This window comes from Mustela lutreola, chromosome 7, assembly GCF_030435805.1.
Source record: "Mustela lutreola isolate mMusLut2 chromosome 7, mMusLut2.pri, whole genome shotgun sequence".
Classification (NCBI taxonomy): Eukaryota; Metazoa; Chordata; class Mammalia; order Carnivora; family Mustelidae; genus Mustela; species Mustela lutreola.
The window spans coordinates 148,588,424-148,610,067 of NC_081296.1; the positions used below are offsets into that span (position 1 = coordinate 148,588,424).

The 21,644-nt window shown below is 48.9% G+C and overlaps 1 protein-coding gene across 6 annotated transcripts in view; it reads left to right on the forward strand.

Moving 5' to 3' along the window:
- Window positions 1-21,644, forward strand: part of WDR25 (WD repeat domain 25) — a 144,723-nt gene that overhangs the window by 100,861 nt on the left and 22,218 nt on the right. For all 6 annotated transcript variants that reach the window (XM_059183118.1, XM_059183119.1, XM_059183120.1 and 3 more), the window contains one exon: window positions 177-307. In XM_059183118.1, coding sequence (XP_059039101.1) covers window positions 177-307 — 131 coding nt within the window. The remainder of the gene's footprint in view (window positions 1-176; window positions 308-21,644) is intronic.

A 21,644-nucleotide genomic window follows, 5' to 3' on the forward strand; every position in this document is an offset into this window, starting at 1 on the left:
TCTTGAGGCCGAAGTTGCTGCTGCCCCTGTTGTACTTCCAGAAAGTCTTGTGGCCCCCTCAGGCCCAGATAGGCGGCATCTGCCTGTAGCTCTGCGTCAGATGGCATCTGAGTTTTAAGATATTCGTTTTGTGATCGAGTCTTTTTTAACTCACTCTTCTCCATTTTGTGTTGTAGGAACCCAGGTCTTCAGTGGTCAGAGTGACTTTAGGATCACTACCTTGAAATTTCATCCGAAAGACCACAGCCTTTTTGTGTGTGGAGGCTTCCACCCTGAAGTCAAAGCTTGGGATATAAGGACCGGCAAGGTGATGCCCATCTCCCTTCCGTGGCCTCTCCAGGGAGAGCTTGCCGCGGCCGTGTGATTGCCTGGCGTGGGCCGGCATCTAGGTGCAGGACCCCGGAGAGGGGCTAACTGCCATTCCTGTTTCATCACTGCTCAGCGTAAGAGAAACATTCTTGAATTGTTAGAATATTGAAACATCAGAGGTGCGATTCTATATAACCTGTTACTGAACACGTTTACTGAGCATCTATTGTGTGCAAATGTTTCTAGATGGCATAAAATGAATCAGCTTCTGGGTTACTAAAGGGAATAATGTTGGATGCAGGTAACTGGTGTGGAGTTGCAATGTGTGTGTGCGTGTGTGCATGTTCATGTGCGTGTGTGTGTGTGTGTGCATGCATGTGTGCGTGTGCATGAGGGAGAGACAGAGTTGGGGGGCAGTGAGGGAAGGGCAGCCACAGTTCATGTGGCTGTTCACAGTTCATGAGGAGGAGTACTTTCAGCTTAGTGTGAGGAAGGCTTCTTAGAGACCACGTTCCTTCTGGCGCTAAAAAGCTGGTCATGATCAGTCTGACAGGAGTGATTTCCACTGCACTACACCCACCCTCTGCCAAGCTGCTGCTCTTGTTGCCTTCACCCATTTAAAAAATGGCAGCTCTGCCTATCTAGGGGTTCAGGCCAGCCCCATCAGAGTCATCCCTGTCTCTGCTCTTCCTCTCACCCCCACATCCAAACCGTCAGCAGACCCTGTGGTGACTCTGGTTTAAGCTGCTGTTGACTCTTGCTGGGATAATTGCAGTAGTTTCCAATGCGGTATCTCTTTTTTCCCCACTCCTTACAGTTTGTTCTCAACAAAGCAGCCAGAGTCAGCTGTCACTGTGCATGTCAGATGTGCTCCTCGTCAGAACCTCCAGGCTCTGATTTTGCTCACAGTAAAGGCCTTTGTCCCTGCAATGGCCGATAAGGCCCACATGATCTTCCCTCACGTCCTTCTCACCATCTCCAGCCCCACCATCATCCTTGCCTTCCTAAAACACATCAGTACATTCCTACCTCAGGGCCTTTGCGCATGCTGCACTTATCACCTAGAATGCTCTTTTCCTGTTTTTTTTCTGTAGAGGCTCTCTCCCTCTGTCCTACACAGTTCGGTTCACCTCTCCAGTAAGGCCTTCTCTGATTTCTCTGACTTCTCTGACCACCCTGATGGTCACCCCCTGGCATTCACTAGTCCCCTTTGCTACCTCACTATTCTCCCTACCCTTTATCACCATCTGTGGATTTTATATCTTTATATATTTGCCTGTCTGCCTTCACTTGAACATAAGCTCTGCCAGAGGAGGGATTTTTGTCTGTTTTGTTTGCTGTTGACTTCTAGCTCCCAGAATGGTGCCTGGCAAATAGTAGGCACTTGACAAGCCTTGGTTGACTGAGTGGAGGGATGAAGGAAGAAGGCACCCATGCAGAGTATATATGTGTAGAAGGCAGGAGTATGAAATGTGTACGGGGACCAGTGGCCGACTTGACCTGGCAGGGCCTGGGCTCTGGGCAAGGGGACTGGCCCTGAGGAGAGAGGCTCTCAGTCATGTGAGTCTTGGTTTGGGTTAGCAGTGAGGAGCCAGGGCTGAGGATGAGTTCATGGAGGGTAATAAGGAAGGGGCACGGCCGGGCCGCCTCTGGGGTTGCCCCATGACTTTAGGATGACTCATTTTCAAGATCTAGGAAGCACTGCCCTGGTCTAAGAGGCACCCAGCAACTTGAGTCATATAGAATAGTTTATAAGACCCATGTTAAGCTGAACTTTGAAAGAAGAAGGTACAGACTGTAAGAGTATCGCTGCATTTGGGATTCAGGGGATTCAGGGGGCTTTGGGGTCCCACTCCGAAGAGCTCCGGCCTGCTACAGTACCAAAAGGTTCTGCCTTGAAGGCTTCCCCTCTAGGACTGCCTCCTGCCCCACCTTGGACTTCCCGGATTCGAAGGTTCAGTTGGCTGCTGCAGGAAGATATTTTCCCAACAGGCTGGTAGTAGGGACTGCTGGTGCTTTGAGAACCCAAGAGCAGAAACAGTTTCTCTAAAGAAAATGTAGTTTTGCCTATAGGTATCTTGTGGGAAAATTAAAGCATGGAGAGATGTACTCTTTAAAAAAGTCTCATATTTTTCTTTCATAAAGAAACTTCTTTTTACAAAAATATTTGGAAAAGAGAGAAAAGTTACCCATAAAGGAGTAGACACAATGGATTAAAAAAAAAAAACCACACACACAATTACTGGAACATTTATATTTGGGCTGCGTGTGTTGGAAACTCTTAGTCATGCTGTTTGAAGAGGGACCTTCGATTACTGAGCCTCTGCTGATGACCACGTCCCTTAAAGGTGTGCTTACTGTTTTTAGCCTCAAAGACCGAACACGTAAGAGATTACTCACCAAAGACGCCATCTGATTTAAGAGTTTGTTAAAAATATTGGATTTTCTCCTAGGGCAGACGCCATCTGACAAGCTCTGAAAAAGCTAGGGGAGAAGCAATTAGAAGCAGATGTTGCTGTGACTGGTATTGGCATGTTTGCGAGTCTCTCCCAAGCTAATAATGTGGGTGAAGGGATCTGTGCAATGTTTGTTTTTATTTCCTCTTTACCAACAATCCGAATGCCTCTCCTCACCGTCTGGGTCACAGGGCTAGTTCCATTTGCATCAGCAGGCTCAGAGACCGCTCTTTCTCCTGCTTCAGTTACGTTTCCTCTAACAGGTGTTGCCCGAGTGTGTCAAGTGGGCACAGCCAGAGGAACAGAGAGGAAAGGCCAAGGCTCTCTGACCTCCTGGATCCCCCTTGGGATGGCTTGGGAGAGGGTACGTGGTGCTGTCCCAGGTGCTGAACTCTGCAGCCCTCTCTAAGGATGAACATCGGGGGCTGAGCAGCTTGACTTTTGGGGACCACCCTCAGAGACAGTGAAGAAAACTGCAGGTGGAGGCAAGAGGGACACAGACCTTAGAGTAAAATAAAAAATCAAAACCAGCTTCCCCTTTTAAATATGACGTGAGGGACTGTTTTATTCTAAGAGTAACCCGTGATCACATAAAAAATGAGAGAGAGAAGTAAAGAGAATAGTGGGGCCAGCCAAAGGTAGGCATTAGTAACATGGTAATACCTTTTCTTGTTTGTTCTTTTTCTGTGTGGTGTGCGTGTCTTTTTTAAAACGTTGTTTGGTCTTATATTTATATATTTATTTATTTTTAAGATTCTGTTTATTCACTTGAGAGAGAGAGAGACAGAACACAGGCAGAGGGAGAGGGAAAAGCCCACTCCCTGCTGAACTGGGAGCCCGATGTGGGGCTTGATCCCAGGACCCTGAGATCATGTCCTGAGTCAAAGGCAGACGGCAGCTAACTGACAGACTCACCCGGGCGTCCCTGGTCTTATTTTTATACATGGTTTTATATTTTGCTTTTCACATAACACTATAATATAAGGGTTTTCCTTGTTATCACAAACTCTTGAAGAATTTGCAGTCCCTCCCTTTGATGCAGAGTGCTTAGCTGACTCCTTTCTCGCCTTCTCCCTGGTGCTCAGAGCTGAGTCTGGCATAAACCAGCACTTGATAAAAGTGGATTGAATGGGTCATGTTAAAACAGTTTAACTTATTAAACCATTTCCCTAAGTTGGACATTGAGGATAATTCTTTTCTTTTCTTTTTATTGCCACTTAAAATGAATAGACGTGAAGGTGGCGACCAGGGTCAGCAAACTCAAGCCCAGGGCTGAATCTGGCTTGCTGTCTGCTTTTGTAAAGTTTCATTGGAACATAGCCATAAACACTCATTTGTGTATTGTTTGGAGCTGCTTTCACACTACAGTGGCAGAGCTGAGTAGTTATAATAGAGACCACATGGGCTGCAGAACCTGGCTGGGCCCTGCTGTTGGATAGGTCTGGCTGTGACATCTGTCACTCTACTGATTGTTAAGACTCAGCCTCCCGATCTGGCTGACAAGGCGGGAGCCCCTGTGCCTCTCTGTAGTAGAGGCATTCTTTTTCTTTTTTAAGTAACATATAGTATATTATTGTTTCAGGGGTAGAGGTCTGTGATGCATCAGTCTTACACAATTCACAGCACTCTCCATAGTGCATACCCTCCCCAGTGTCCATCCCTCAGCCACCATATCCCTCCCACCCCCTCCACTCCAGCAACCCTCAGTTTGTTTCCTGAGATTAAGAGTCTCTTACGGTTTCTTTCCCTCTCTGGTTTCATCTTGTTTCACTTTCTCCTTCCTGCCCCATGTATTAGAGAAATCCTTACAGAGACTTTGTGTGCAGAGAAGGTCTTTTTCAGAGAACTGTTCTTCAGTCACATTTCTCTCCATCATTATAATCTCCAAACAGACCACCCAGGTCTGTAAGACACACATCTGTGCATCTAGTGCTGTCATATTGATGTTTATTTGCTTCAGCTTAAGTCCTAGAACTCAAATCATTGGGTCAAAGTGAATCAGCATTTTGAAGGCAAGGGATAGGTTTCCAAGGGCAGAGGTGAAGTGTGCTGTGGTGGGCTAGAACCCATCCCAGTGCATGACTGTGGGGCCAGGCTACCTCTCCCCCGCCGTCTGAGAGAATGGAGCCTGAGTAGTTGGAACAGATAACTTTTAAGCTACTTTCCAATCATATGATTTTATGATCCTTAAGCTGAGCCAAATGATGAATGTTGGGATTCTGGACTTCTCAGGGCCAGCCCAATTCATTAGAGCAAATGGGCTGTTTGGCTTCCCTCTCTTCTTTTCTTGGATGATCTCTCTGTGCCTTGGGTTTGATGATTGGAGCACATCTCTCATCGCAGCAGAGTGCCTTGACTTCATTTCCAGCAGCCCAGGAGGATGTGTTCTGTGTGAGTTGGCTGAGCACGCATGCTCGAGCTGGCATAATACCACCAGCAGGATCTCTGACTTCTTCCTCCAGCAGTGTGCTTGAACGTGGGTGTGGCCTGGAGTCCAGGAGGCCCGTGGGCTGGACTTCGTGTCACTGTAAGGTCCCTCTCTCCAGAAGCCCCTCCAGCTTCCAGTGCTGCTGGCCCGAGCTGCAGGAGTCCTGGGCTCACGGCCTCCTGTACCACGCATGCAGCTGGGTGATTGCAGGCAGACCCTGCAGATTGCAGTCTCTCTCAGCCGGGGTTTCCCTGTTGCTATAGTTGAGGGGCAGGACGAGGCCATCTATAAAGCATGGCTTTGCATACTGCCCGTTTGCTGGCGAGCACCTGGGGCTCTTGTTAGGATGCAGATTCCGTGTCAGCAGGCTGGCGGTGAGGAGGACTTCTTAGTCTGTTAGGGCTGCTAGAACATAATAACCATGGACTGAGAGGCTTAAAAAACAGACATTTATTTCAGAAAGTTCTGGAGGCTTGGAGCCTGAGATCAGGGTGCCAGCATGGTCAGGTTCTGGTGAGGACTCTCCTCCTGGCTGGCAGAGGGATTCTTTCTTGCTGTGTCCTCACGTAGTGGAGGGAGAGAGCCCCAATCTTTTCATCCCCTTAGAAGGATGCCAGTCCCATCATGGGGGCCACACCCTCAGGACCTCATCTAAAGCTTATCACCTTCCAAAGGCCTCTCCTCCAGATACCATCCCGCTGAGGATTAGGACTTCAACATACAGATTTGGAGGGACACATCCAGTTCATTGCACATGAGATCTTATATTTTTAACAAGTTCCCAGGAGATGCAGAGGCAGATGGTCCATGGACTGCACTTTGAGAAGCCAGAGCCCAGAGGGCCTCTGAACACAGAGGTTACTTGCTTCTGTCATGTGAGCTCCCTTGGCTTTCATCCTTGATTGGTCTGCACTGTCTACGACCTGTTTCAGTGTTAGCTCCTTGCCTTCTTACTTGACTGTGGGTTCCTTCAGCTGATAGGTATTTACAGCTGCCCATGGGGGGCCAGGTTGGGTCATGTCAGTGCCCCAGCATCTCTCACAGGGCCTGGACCAGACAGGTGCTCAGGTAGTATCCTGGGTCAGTTGTCCCTCTGGTCATGGTGGAGCCCTGAAGCAGTACTCCCCCACCCCTCCAGCCTGAAGGCAGTGGCTATGCCGGGATCTGTACAAATGAAATGGCCCTCCAACAAGTGGGAAGTAAAGGCTAGCAGCAGTCAGCTGCAACTGGTCACTCGGGAAGCAAGGACAGAGGCAGGGACCTTGGGTGACCCTGCATCAGGTGAGGTGTGTCATTGTGGTCCTGACGGGTAGGGGCTGGCCGGCTCTGAGCCCTGGTGCTCCCTGGTGTTTGGTAGGTGGCAGTAACTGGCCTCCCTTATCTCCAGCCTCACGGGTTCCTGGCTCTGCATGCAGCAGGGACCGAGGGTTGTGGACCCACAGAGATGTCAGACAGGGTCGCAGCTCTCCAGCGCCTGTGGGAAATGCTCAGGACGGTTACTTTGCAGTTACTTCAAAATTCACTTTAAGATGACTATGTAGTTTGAGCCAAGTTAACATAGGTATTAAATTCATCCTTGTATCATGAATCAAATTTGTGAGGAAACTACAGATGCTTCAGAACCATACTGCACAGTTAGTGAATTACCCTTTTTGTAAAATTAAATTACAGAATTCCAACCTCAGCAAATTATCTGTCACTTGAGCAGGATTGAGCCCTGGAAATTAGAAAAGCTCTGGCAAACCTAGGTCATATGGCTCCTAACCTGGGATCTTGGCTTCTGCCCTGGTTCCTCTTCTCTTCTGTGGGCAGAGCCGGGGTTCTGCTTGGCTCGCGGGAGAGTTGGAGATGCATTCCTAGCCCTGTTTGGGTCTCCAGAACACTGACCCCCACCAGTTCCGGGATAAATTCTCATGACTATGTGGCTCTGACAGGCTCACTTTTGCTGTAGTACTGATTTGACAGGAATCATCAATATTTAATGCTTGTTCTACATTTTCTTCTTTCTCTTTTATAAACCTTGTAAAGGGCCATCTTGACTTCCAGATCTTGTGTTAGTTTCTTGACCTTCTCCTGGATCTTTGTTCCAGCCCCTCTGCCAGTGTGTGTCTGACATGCAAGTGACAGTGGGTGACTTCTTGGACACTCACCATAGCCTCTCCCTCGTGTGTGTAGTTTCCCAGCAGAATGGGGAGCCCCCTGAGGACAGCGATCGTGCTTCATTTGCTGCTCTATTCCCCACACCTAGCAAAGTGCCGACCTGATAGTAGACCCTGGGTGGGTGGGTGGGGGTGCTCGTGTATGAATAACAGCCCTGATCAACACCAAGTTTTATAAATCCCATCTAGTGAGCCCATCCAGGAAGCAGAAGCTGAGCCACCATTCATTAATCTGGTTATTTGACGCTTCTCCCGTGGGCATCCTTCCCCCGAGTGGGGATGCTGTGAGCAGGCAGAGCCGCCACCAGCTGCTGACCTGGGCTGATGCAGTGGCCGGAGGCACCGTGGGGGCATCAGTGAACACTGTTGGCCCAGCACCCACCCTGTCCAGAGGCAGACAAGGCGTGAGGTTCAGAAGCTCTCCTGGTGATTCTGATGTTGAGGCAGAGCTGTGAACCACAGCCCTGGGGGCCATGGTCTAGGGGCCTGGGTGAATGTCCTGAGGGGTGTTGTGTAGGGTCTCTGCCCTGCAGTGTGCACTCGGCAGCTGTGCAACAGGCTCGGTACCATCAGTTTTCGTGGCATTGCGGGCAGGTTGCTTATTTGCCCTAATGAGGTTTTGATTACTTTCCATTTATCTCTTTCATCAGCTTTATATTAAAAAGACTTCTTATTTGGACTCATTGTGTTTTCTGCAGTTCTAAGTTTTGCCTCAAACCAAACTTTGTGTGCAGAGCTGAAGAGTTGGGGAAGGGCCTGGAGAACCTGGTGCAGAGAGGAGCATGGCCACTGCACTCCTTGTGACTTTGGCGGCTGCCCATCCTTTCTGGACTGCTGGTGCCCCATCTGTTGAGTGGGGGCGGGGCTGGGTGCTCTCTGGCCTCTGCCAGCAGTGGGTACTGATCCCTGCCATCTGCTGGCCCCTGTACGGAGGACCTCTGTGTCCTAGCTCCTCCAGTGCCCAGCAGTCCAGGGCGGCTGTCTCCCCAGTCCACTGACAGGGCACCCAGGTTCAGAAAGTCTAGCATTCAGCTCGCATATGGCCGCTAATAGTGGGGCAAGACCTTGAGCCAGGTGGCTGGACTTCCACAGTCTGGCAGGGCTTCCTGTTCACAGTGTGAGTGAAACTTGAATCTTGTGTGTAAGGACAGCACCTGGTCAGTGAGTGCCGTGTGCTTTGTTCACTCGGCCCAGCTGCGTGCAGCTCTGTGCCCGTGTCAGGGCTGTGGTGGGTCCTGCTGCCTTGGGCCTGAAAACATAGCCCAGCATGTCGGTGAGTGCAGCCTTTCTGCCCCCAGGGTGTAGGTGAGGAAGCTGTTCTGAAGGGGGTAGCACTCGGTGCAGGGGCTGGCAGCCGCTGTGGGGCATGGATCTGAACCCAGGGCTTATTCTCAATTTTCCCTCCCCCTAATTGCACATTTTGTTTATTGATGTCATAAAAATGTTACGGGCCCCCAGCAGACCCCAGGCATGTGGTGTGACAAAACCCAGTTAGTCCTAGCTCCCTAGGAGCAACCGGTGTGGAAGACGGCACTATGGACAACCCCCTGAAGGCATACGTTTCTTCGATGTGTGATGGATCTTTCCACCTCACCGGCTGCCATCACAGGTGGCTGGGGGGGGGGGGGGTCTCTGTATGTCTCCTGGGTCCTCCAAAGTTTTGGGTAGAGCTGGGGGAATGCTTCCTAGAATCCAGAACTTAGAGACCTGCCACCCAGCCTGCCCTTTCTCTTCAGCTCCACTCTGCTGCCCTTTCTTGGGGCTGCCACACTCCTCCCTAAAACCTGACATGTGAGTGGAGCTTGGTGGGTGGCAACAGGAGACCCATGGGACTCAGGAGGGATGGCCTGAGACTGTTAACACCCCTTTGATGACTTCTGCCCTTAATAATGCAATAAGATATATCAGAAAATAGAAAGTTTTGATTCTGGACCTGTAATGCCTATATAAATATAATATTTATATAATTCTAACTTATGAGACCTTTATAATGCATTTTGTCACTAAAATAATCTGTTACACTGAGCACCACTTCTTGAGATTTTTGAAATCTTCATATTTTTATTGAAATTGACTCATGATTTGTTTTACTTGAAAACGTTTTTTAGCTTGCTGTAACTATGGCATCCAAAGAAATCATGGGTTTGATGCCCTATCTATTTTTATCTTACTATGCTTTAAATACTTACTACATTTTTTGGTAACAGCTTCATTGAGATGTAGTTCACATACCATACAACCCACTCATTTAAAGTATACAATTCATTAGTTTTTAGTATATTCATGGAGTTCTACAACTATCACCGTAGTCAGTTTCGAATGCTTTCTTCACCTCAGAAAGAAGCCCTGTGCCTTTCAGAGGTCACTTCTCATCCCCTGTCCCCTCTGCCTCCTGCTCCCTGCAGCCCTGGCCAACCACTGCTTTTGCTGTCTCTGTGCATTTGCCCATCCTGGACAGTTTGTGCAAACATAATCCTGCAATGTGTCATCTTCTGTTTAGCATCATGTTTTCAAGATTCATCCATGTCATTGCAGAAGCCAGGATTCCCTTCCTTTTTCATGGCTGAGTACTATTCCACCACATGCCTCACCACTTTCTGTTCACCCATTCACAAGACGGTGGGCGTTTGTGGTGTTGCCATGGTTGGGCTATTATGCATTGTTATGGACATTCATGTACAAGTTTTTGTGTGTACCTATGTTTTCATTTCTCTTGGTCCTACCTAGGACTGAGATCACCAGGTTGTAGTGTAGCTTTACTGGTGACCTTCTAAGACTCTGCCAGGCTCTTTCCACAGTAGTTGCACCTTTATTATCCTTCAGGTTCTGTCATTTATTATTAGATTCTGTCTCCTCTTTCATTCCTCACATTGGCATTTGGGTTTTCTTCTTTTTCCTTTTTCCCTAATCAGTACAACTAGAGATTTATTGATCGTTTCATCGAAGCATTGATTTTCTGTGCTGTTTTTCTCCTTTCATCTTCATTAATTTCTGCTCTTGTTTTTATTTTCTTCTCCTTGCTTTGGGTTTAATATTCTCTGTCCCTAATTTCTTAAGGTGGCAAATTAGATGACTAAAAGGAAGTTTTTTTTTAATATAATAAGCATTTTAATGCTGCCCATTTCCCTCTAAGCATGCATCCCACAAATCTTGATATGATATATTTAATTTCTGTTTGATTCAAAATATTTTGTAAGTTCATTTTTACTTCTCTTTGACCTGTGGGGTATTGAGAAGTATATCATTTAGTTTCCAAATGTGTAGAGATTTTCTAGATATCTTTCTGGTATTAATTTCTAGTGTAAGTGTGTTATGATCAGAAAATGTACTTGGCATGAATTCGGTCCTTTAACACTTGTTAAGATTCATTGATGGCCCAGGATACTATCAGTCTGTTTGGTTGAGTGTTCCATGTGCTCCTGGCAAGAATGTGTGTTTTTCTGTTGTTAGATATGAGGTAGAGAATTCTGTAGATGACAGTGTGTTCATATTAGTTAATGGTGTTGTTCAGTTCTTCTATCTTTGCTGATTTGTTGTCTCTGTTGTTTTAGTTACTGAGAGAGGAGAGCTGAGCTCCCCACCAGTATTGTGGATTTGTGTCTTTCTGTTTTTTGGTTCTTTTTTTTTTTTTTTTTTTCCATTTTGCTTTTTGTATTTTGAAGCTGCTACCGGGGCTCCACTGGGAACATGCTCTCAGGTCAGAGCTGTTAGAGAAAGTAAGAGAAAGAGACGGAAAATAGCAGCTTACGTCTGAGCCGGCCACTTCCCGTCCTTACCCCTCTTCTCGTCTCCGCGAGAGTCTTCAGGGAGTTGCTTTTTGTGTTTTACCCAGAGTTTTAGTTGTGATCAGTGGGTGGGCAGGCTGCAGTGGGCTTACTCTCCACCTTGACCCCACGTGGATTTTGAGCGTATTTTTCTCTTGGCCTTGGCTTTCCGCTCTTTTATTGGCTGGATGCCGCCTGTCCTGCAGTCTCCACCATGCACCCTTTCCAGGGGCTGATCCCGAACCCCACTGGTATGGATGCCCCCTCCCTCCCTCAGTCTGAGTTCTAGCTGCCTGTCGGTGTCCTCTCCCAACCGGCCTGTGAGCCACCTGAAGGCTGGGGGACACGGCGGTCTTGTCCAGCTTGGCACCTCCAGACCTCCTGTGTGTTGGCACAGGGTCAGTGGCTTAGGAAGTATTTCTGGAACAAATTACTGTAAATCTGCGACTTAACTCCACAAAGATTATAAATTTAAGAAGGTTCCTGTAACCCAAACCCATGCCTCAGCAAATAGATCCCTGGGTGCAGGATGGTGTTGAGGGCTATAGGGTTTTAATAAGCACATGGGTCTTCTTTGTGCCCCATCAGTGGACAGACTGTCCCGGCAGCCACAGCCTTGCCAAACTGCCCTCAGGAGGACTGCCTGGTGCTTGTTAGCAGGCCTGGCGTGAAGGCTGAGAAAGGAGGTAGGATGTGTGGAGAGGAGGCCGCTGTGTATCCTGTGATTAGGCTGCGCCCAGTGGTCCACTCATTATTTTGTGCTCAGGGAGGAAGGACAGGGCACACATCTCTTCTCACCTTCTGTGTGCCCTTTCTACAGCAAGCACATTTCTCAGTTTTTAATTATAGTCTTTGACTTAAACGTTTTCTTTAAAAAGGTCTGATTATCTATCTCGCCTCATTCATTTATTCATTGAACATTTGCTGAACACCTGCCATGTGTAGGACTTCTTCTTAATTTACAGGATTCAAAGAAGCTACAGGAAATACCTCACGCCCAGCTGTTGGCATCTTGATCCACCCAGTTGCTAGACCAAGCCAGAAACCTCAGTAGCAAGTTTAGGATTGCTCTCCTCCCACCACCTTGATACCTATGCTTTCCTCTCCTGGGGCGAACATGTAAGGTTCTGCAGGTTGTTCACTGCACACAGGCTTCTAGCTGAGGAGTGGCTGGGGCTGGAATCCAGCCCATGCTCTGCTGGCCAAGTCATGCCCCGGGTGTGGGGTGGTCTCCACCTAACGGGGTGTCTTTTTCTAATCTGCACCAGGGTGCCACATGAGCCAGGGGTGGTCCTGTCCCTTCCCCTCTGTCTGCTGCCCAACCTGATGAAATCCACTCCCTCTCTGTCCCCCAGCCTCACCGCAGGACTGTTCCTCACTCTGTCTTCTGGGGCCATCAGTGCCGCTCCCTGCCCACCCTCTTCTGTCTTCCACCCTGCAGCAGTGTCATCTTCTGGCAATGCAAATCAGAGTGTATTCCCCTTTTTCTTGGAGCTCCTTCTGACCTTGCAGTGCCCACAGGGCAGGTCCAAGTCTCCTGACCAGGCATGGGCAGCTCTGCACAGCCTGGCCTGTCTCCACTGGTGGCCTTGGTCCCAGCACGGGGCCTGCCCCATGCCCTCCCTGCAGCCACCAGCTCACAGCACTGGCGTGGGCATGGTGGCAGCAGAGGACTTCACACCTTCCCAGACTGTATGACTTGTTTGCTAGGAGTTGGTCTGACACTTAGTAAAAAGAGTAAGTCAGTTATTTTCCAAAGCAGGTGGAGGAGAGGAGTCAGTCTGCAAAGGAGCAGCTGGAGATCTCGGGCCAGATCCCGGGCCGTAAGGTCGGGGGAAGGGCCATCTCAGCTGAGAGAGGGTCCCTGTGACCCGGACACACTTGTGCCCCTGCCTGGAGAGCAGAAGGGGGCTCATCTCCTAGACACCCGTTCTGACTGCAAAAGCGACGTGCTCTTCGTAGGCTCCTTGGGAAGCGGAAAACTGTGAGAGGGAGAATCACTCACTCACTCCCAACCCGGCCGCAACCACCACCGACAGCTGGTCTCCCTCTTTCTGGGGTTTTTATGTGCATATTTACATTTTTATGTAATTTTCTCCCAGCTTAATATGATAGCATTAGCGCTTTCCATATTGTTAAAAAGTTTTTGGATGATATAATTTTTAATAATTACCCAGTATACTATAATGTATTTAACCGGTCCTCCATAATTGGGTATTTATCATACCAGTGTTTCCTTTATTATAACACAAAGGCAAACTCTCTGTGTAAATCCCTAGATGCAGAATTGATTAAGGGGTATGCATGGTTTTAGGTCCTGGGTACCACTGCCCCCTCCCTTATAGGAGCAATGATCTGTTTGTCGTGAAGGACGGGCTTGGCACATGAGTTTGTTTTAGCCTTGGTGTGGCTTATCTGTGCCCACCCCGCATCCTCAGCAGAGCCGGGGTAGAGGAGTGGATGGGCGAGGGGGTGGGAGAAAGCGGGGTGGCTGAGGGAGCAGGGGGTGCTGGAAGAGGGACTGCCACCTACTTGAGGCAGAAGGAGGTAGGCCTGAGGGCCAGTGCAGTGGGGACTGCTTCTTTCTGGGGCCCCTGTCTTGGCTGCGGACCCCGGCCCAGGGTACAGTGTCCTTTGTGCTCTGGTTCACCTTCCTCAGCTGTTGGCATCAGCCAGTCACCTTGGCCTCAGGCCTTACACGGGCAGCCGGCATGGATCGCAGCCTGATGGCTGCAGCATTCAGGATGTAGAGTCGGGGGGATAGAAGTATTGGAAATCAGCAGAGGTGTCCTTGAGACGCCAGAGTGGGGGCCTGAGCTCTCCTGGACTACCAGCACTGGGACGTGGGGCTCCCACCGGGGGGTATGTGAGTGGTTCTGAGGGCAGACCAGGAGGCACTTCTCAGAGAAGGTGCCTTTCCATATAGGGAGATTGCTGGGACCCAAGTCTCCGATAGCTGTCAGTGTTGCACTCTCCCATGCACCCTCCCTAAGTGGCCCACAGGGACTTTGAACAATAGTAGTGATGCAGAGTGTGTAGCCCTGTAATGACACAGCAGGATGCTTGTCCCTAGATGAGAGTTGCAGACAAGGAGTGGCCTGCCCAGAGTTTCCCTGCCTCTGGGCCCAGTGCTTTCAGCATCCCCCAGGGCTGTCATGCCCTAGCCCCACCCGGGGGATCCCTAGGATCCCATTGCTGTCCTCCAGGAGGATGCCACAGCCCCGTGCTCACAGCTCACTTCTTCTGTGTTCACTGTGGATCCTGATTAGATGGGTCAGCTCCTGCTGGTCTCCAAATGTGCTCATGGGTGTGGGGACACAGGAGGTGCCCCGGGAGACGGGGACGCGCAGTCACCCTCCTCTCCACCTTACTGTGGTTCTGTGCGCTTGCACCCGGGAGATGGTCCTGCCCTTCCCTCTTCCTCCTCCTTTCCTGCCCAGGGACTGGCTGCCTGGGAGGTAGAGCTGGCCTCTTCTGCTCCTTCTTCCAGAGCCTAGTGGCATGAGATCCGCTCTGGCTTTGGATGGTGAGAAGCAGGGGCAGGGGTGATGGTCGGAGAGAGAGGTGTGCTGGGCATGGTGCATTCTCTGTAGCCCAGCCCCGAGCCAGTGCACTGCACAGTGGCCTTTGTTGGTTCCTGTGACTTATTGGAGAGATAGATTATCCACTCCCCTCAACCAGTGCCCTGGTTGGAGTTATCAGGACTGGGCAGGACCTGGTGTTTGGGGTTAGGCGGGGCATTTCTACAGCCTCCATCTCTCTTTTTTTTTTTAAGATTTTATTTATTTATTTGACAGAGAGAAATCACAAGTAGATGGAGAGGCAGGCAGAGAGAGAGAGAGGGAAGCAGGTTCCCTGCTGAGCAGAGAGCCCGATGTGGGGCTCGATCACAGGACCCTGAGATCATGACCTGAGCCGAAGGCAGTGGCTTAACCCACTGAGCCACCCAGGCACCCCTACAGCCTCCATCTCTTGTCCAGAGTAGGCCTGAGCCTGGGTGCACTGCCTCTCCTTGCTGCTTGAGCACAGTGATGCTGAGACGAGGTGCTCATAGGCTGTGCATAGCACAGGGGCCCAGACTCTGCAGGGCTGGGCTGCCCTTTGCGGGGTGGCTGTATTGTTAGAACCCATTTAATTCGTGGCTCCATTGTAAAGTGAGGAAAACCAATTTTTCACTTGAGAGGATCGTAAGGTGGATACATATGTAATTGTCTTTTTTCTGCTTTTCTTCCCTTCCCTAGTGTTCTGTATCCGTAATTTAAAATTTCACAGTCTCCGATGTGACGGCTTCTCTGTGGGTATGTTCAGATTCGTTTCAGATTCGGTAGGCCCTAATTGAGCAGCTACTCTGTGCCCCTGGCTGGGCAACCTGTGATGCATAGTAGGGAGGGGCCGGGCTGTGGTGCGGATTGGCCTCCTGTTGGTCCCGCCTCCACCAGCTGTGTGAGCCTGGGCAGGCCACTTTATTTCTCTGAGTCTGGGCGTCCTCAGCAGCACAGTGGGACCAGTGACCCCAAAGCTCTGGTTCTGAGGATGGAGTGAAGTCACATGTAAAGCACTTAGTAACGTGCGTGGCACACAGGTGTTCACGTAGTGCCGCCTCCCTCCTGGTGTTCTTAGATGATGGTTGTCACAGGGTTGCGCGCCCATGAGACCGTGGAAGTCGTCCTTCTGAGCTGCCTCTCGGGTTGCTGGAAGCTGAGCGGGGATTGTGCCTGTGGCCTTGCCAGGCCGTTTGCCTGACCGTGATGTGGGCGTCTGCCCTTGTGACTGAGGACGGTCTAAACCCAGTGTGAGAGCACGGCCCTGGCTGATCAGAGACTCTGAGGTACACTCCCCCATGTCTTCGATTAACTTTTAAAGGAGAAGTGAGTTAATTATTGCCTAGGAAGTACGGATGCTCCCAATGTGGGGGAAGACCTGAAAGTGGGACCTCTGGAGACGTCACAGCGGGAATCCCAGCCGCAGGGACCCCAGCAGCTGTCCGAGCATCTGTGAGGCCCAGAAACCTGGCCGGTAGATACCCCTAGAGACAGAGGAAGGTGGCAGCTCAGGACCTATCCAGGGGTGGTTGGTGGCATTCCTGGAGAGTGAGACACAGGTGGCTGCTTCTCTCTAGGGATCCCCTTCATGTCCCCCTCTCCCCAGGCCTGAGGCCCCTGGCCTGCCACCCTACACCCTGGTTAGCAATTCAGGCTGAATTGAGGGGTCACACTTAGGAAGGCTGCCCTTGGGGGGTATATTATGCTTCTGATTGGACCCAGAAAAGGTGCCTCAGGCAGGACCCCCAGACAGTTCCAGGAGTTTCAGGGAGAGGTCTACTCCTCGCCGTGCTGGGCCTCATCCTCGCCCTCCCACACAGCCCCAGCCGGATGGTGCCATCCTCCTCTCTGAGTTGTCTGAGGGGCTGTTTCACAGACCTTCCCTCCACTCCCCCCAACCCATCCCTTTGTGGAGAAGGCCCAAGTGGCCCTTATGAGTCCCCCGTATTTGGTGCTTTCATTATCTGGGCCTCAGTTTTCCCATCTGTCTGGAAGGGGCTGAGCTTTGTGATGTGGTCTGTATGGAGCAGGCTCCCCACCCCCAAGCACTAGGGTTTCACTGGAAACGGCTCAGCTGAGGCCACATGCGGTGAGGTGTCCGCTCCTCTCCTGGGGTCAGGGGGCTGTAGGGCCCAACGTAAGTCACTATTCGTCACTTGATCACTCCCACCAATGTCCTCTGAGCTGCTCGGTTTAGATTGATTTATCAGGATCCTTCAAACACTTACTGAATACCTGCTGGGTGACCAGTGGCCACGGGATGGAGAATGAGGCTCATCCCTGCCCTGAGCCCTGAAGTCACAGTGGCGGGGAGGACACAGATACTACTGGGCAGTTAGGATATAGCATGATGAGAGCTGCCCTGGAGGGGTAATGAAAGGCCCACAGAAGGAGCTCATGAGTCTGCTTGGCATTTTGGGGAGGCTTAGTTGGCAGAGGGTTTTAAAGGATGCATAGGAGTTTTCTAGGCAGCAAAGTCAGTATAGGGCATTTTAGAGATAAAGAATACACAAAGGCATGAAGGTACAGAGGCATAAAAGAGCTCAACAGGTGAGGGAATGGTAAGGAGTCTGTGTGGTTGGAGTGCACACTCTGTGTGTGTGTGTGTGTGTGTGTGTGTATGTGTGGTGTGTGTAGGGGGGTTAGGAAACAAGGTTAGCCTGGCAGTGCAGGCAGGGCCTTCAGCCTGGTCATTTTAAGTTGTGGCCCAGACCTGAACACCCGAAGGGAGGTGTTAGAGACAGGGAGCCCTTCCCAGCCGTGTAGACACTTAGTGGTCTTGCTACTCCCGCTGAGGAAGCCTTGGAGCCGAGGCAGATCCTCTGCGAACTTGAGCCAGCTCCTCAGTTACACTAAATGTAGAAGGGAAGGTGTCCTCCCTCAGCGTATGGTTATTAAAGCACGCCATCTTTAAGCCTCATTAAGGCATGTTAAATGCTAATGAATTTAGAGAGGGGCATCTTGGGGCCTCTGTTTCCTTGGAAACGTTTGAGAGCAGGTGCTTTTTAATGAGCTGTACCTATTTTAAAAGTGAGCCATGAGGCCTGCTTTGATAGGCTGGATCTCAGATGCTGATGGGTAAGTGTGAACAAAGCCGGTGGAGGCCAGTAGAGACGCTTTGTGCTCTCTGAAATATCATTCTCTGGTGGTTTCTATAGAAACCACTGGCACCTAGGTAGGAGATTTGCCAGGCTCCGTAGTCTCATTACACAACACGTTGCCTCCAGCCTGGGCAACTCAGCCCCAGCCTCTGAAGGCCACTGGGGTCCTGTTGGCAACGTGGAACAGGGTTCTGGACAAAACAGGACAGGTGTGTATTGCTGTTGCTGTAATTCCACTTTAATTGTGTCTGTTCCGTACCTACTGCTTGATTTCAGCAGGTCCCCACTTTGCTTACTTCAGGCCTCGCCGACACTAAGAAAAGCTAGTGTTAGCTTAGCTCACTGCTCCCCACAGAGCACTGTAAAGGGACCTTGTATTACTGAAGAATTTAAATATATATCAAAGTGGAGAGGCTCTTGACAAATCTCCGTGCAACCAGCATGCTGTCTCAACAATTACAAATTTACAGTCAAGCTTTCCTCTATAGTCATACCCATTTTCCCAGCAGTCTCCTCCCTCCAGCCCCCAATGCTGGATTATTTTGAAGCATATCCCAGGAACACGCTGTTACTTCATTTGCATATACTTCAGTTTCTTTAGGAGGTAAGGACTTAAAACAGTGTTACGATAGCATCGTCACATGAATGGTTTAGCAGTAATTCCGTAATACGGTCAGACATCCGACCCGTATTCCGATTTCCCTGATTACTTCATCATTTCAAACACTTTCAAACAGTTGCTTCTTTTAAATCAGAATCTAGACATTTGGTTGATAAAACTCTCAAGTTTTGTTTAGTATGTTTTCCTTTTCTTTTTCCTGGTAACTTATTCATTGGAGAATCAGTTGGTTGGGTGTTCCTTTTCCTTCCTGCATCCCCTCTAGTGTCATTTATCACATTCCTCGGTTCCCTGTATGTCTTACAAACTGGCGGCTGCAGCTGCAGCGCTGTTCCCCACACTGTGGTGGACACATAGAACCCCGGTGCCTGCTGCTCTGCTTCTGGGTCTGACTCCGTGGGTCTGGAGTAGGACAGAGAAGGTACAATTCTTTTCTTTTCTTTTCTTGTTTTATAATTTACCTGTTTATTGGAGAGAGAGCACACACATGTGAGCAGGGGGAGGGGCAGAGGGTGAGGGAAAGAGAAAAAATCCTCAAGCAGACTGCCTGATGTCTGACTTGGGGGTAGATGTGAGGCCCTGAGATCATGATCTGAGTCGAAATCAAAAGTCAGCTGTTGAAATGACTGAGCCACCCAGGTGCCCCTGTTTTGCTTTTTCTAAGTATCATTATAAACTCATGGTTCATTATAAACTCAGGGATTTATAACATTTGATACATTTCAGTCAGTAGTGGCTGTTATTCCAATACTCAATTTGCCCTTTATTTGGTGAGTCAACCTCTTTAAAAGTAGGACCCCTTGTCTTTTTGTTTTTAATTTTTCCCCCACCCTTGCCCCCTAAGTCTTGTGTCTTTTTTTGTTTGTTTGTTTTGTTTTAAAACTTTTTTTTTTAACGTGTAATATATTATTTGCCCCAGGGGTACAGGTCTGAATCGTCAGGCTTACACAATTCATAGCACTCACCATAGCACCTACCCTCCCCAGTGTTCGTAATCCAGCCCCCCTCTCCATATTCTCCTCCCCCTGGCAACCCTCCGTTTGTTTCCTAAGATTAAGAGTCTCTTATGGTTTGTCTCCTTCCCGATCCCATCTTGTTTCATTTTTCCCTTCCCTACACCCGAAGCTCCCTACTCTGCCTCTCAAATTCCTCATATCAGGGAGATCATATGAAGATTGTTTTTCTCTGATTGACTTATTTCACTCAGCATAATACCCTCTAGTTCCATCCATGTGGTTGCAAATGGCAAGATCTCATTTCTTTTGATGGCTATGTAGTATTCCTGTATATATATACCACATCTTTATCCATTCATCTGTTGGTGGACACCTAGGCTCTTTCCGTAGTTTGGCTATTGTGGACATTGCTGCTGTAAACATTCAGGTGCACGTGTCCCTTTGGATCACTACGTTTGTATCTTTAGGGTAAGTACCCAGTAGTGTGATTGCTGGGTCGTAGGGTAGCTCTATTTTCAACTTCTTGAGGAACCTCCATGCTATTTTCCAGAGTGGCTGCACCACTGCTAGAACTTGTACAGGAATTTGGTAAAGTGTCAGGATATAAAATCAACAAGATAGAAGAAAGAGAAATTAAGGAGTCCATCCCATTTACAGTTGCACCCAAAACCGTAAGATACCTAGGTGTCTTTTTTTTTTTAAATGAGCTTGACTGCAGTATCACTTACATGCCGTAACTGCCATGTGTCCGCATGCTCGGTGTGACAGCCGCGTCCGTCCATGGAGCCACCACCCCAGGCAGGATCCAGAATATTTCTATCACCAGAAGTTCTCTCCTGCCCTCCCTGTCCTTCATCTCTGAGGTAACCACTGATCCACTTTCTGTCACTACACAGTAGTCTGCATTTTTCTAGAATTTTATATAATTGGAATCCCATAGCAGGTATCTTTTAATATCTGGCTTCTCTCAATTCACGTGTGTTCCGTGCCTGTCCGTATTGTATGTATCAGGATACCTTGTGATTGCCAAGTCGTGTTCGTGGGTGGTTATGTGTTTGTGTCTACATTAACTGTTTGTGGACAGTTTGGGTTGTTTCCAGTGTTTGGTTGTTGTAAGTGAAGCTGCTGTGAGTATCCATGAGCAAGTCTTTGCATGGATGTTTCTGTCCATTTCTCTTGGTCAGTAACTGAGAGTGTAATTGCTAAGTGGTATGCCATGTGTATGTGTAAACCTATGATAAATTGGCAAGCTGTTTCTTATTAGCAGTGTGGGAAAGTTTCACTTGCTCCACACTCTCATCAGCCCTTGGCCTCGTCAGTCTTTTCCACTGTAGTCACAGTACTGGGTGCGCAGTGATGTCTGCTTGTGGTTTTAATTTTACATTCTTGATTCATGGGTTTGAATATTGACTCTCTTCTATGAAGGTCTATTCAAATCTCTGACCCACGTATGATGAGGACGATGGTGGTGGTGGTGGTGGTGGTGAAGGACAAGTGGTCGTTCTAGGAGTTCTTTGTATATTCTTTGGTTGTTTCCATCCCTTCCATGGTTTCCTGTGTTCTGTCTTAAGAGCCTGCTCTGAGGTTGCGAACATTTTCTCCTATGTTTTCTTCTAAAAGTTTCACACTGTCAGGGCACCTGGCCAGCTCCATCAGGGGAGCAGGTGACTCTTGATCTCAGGGTGGTGAGTTCGAGCTCCATGTTGAACGCAGAGATTACTTAAAAAATAAATAAACTATTCCACACTTTTGCTTGTATTTTCAGGTCTGTGATCCTTTTGAGTTAATTGTTGTGTATGGTAAGTTTTCTTCTATATATATATAATTTTTTTTTAAGATTTTATTTATTTATTTGACACAGAGAGAGAGATCACAGGTAGGCAGGGAGGCAGGTGGGGTGTGGATGGGGAAGCAGGCTCCCTGCTGAGCAGAGACCCTGAGATCATGACCTGAGCCAAAGGCAGAGACTTAACCCACTGAGCCACCCAGGAGCCCTTCTTCCTATATTTTTGTTGTGTGAAATACTCTGTTGTTTTAGCACCATTTGTTGAAAAGACATTCCTTTTCAATTAGATTGTTTTTGGATCTTTGGTTGATAATCAGCTGACCATGTAAGCATGAGTGTCTTTCTGGGTACTCATTTCTGTTCCATTGATTGCTTGACCACATTTTCTTGGTTACCATGGCATTGTAGCAGTGTTTGAATTTTGGCAGTGCAAGTCCTCCAACTTTTTCTTTTTCAAAACTGTTTTGGCTATTCTAGGTTCTTTATATTCCCATTTCAATTCTGTAGTCACCTTGTCAAGCCTG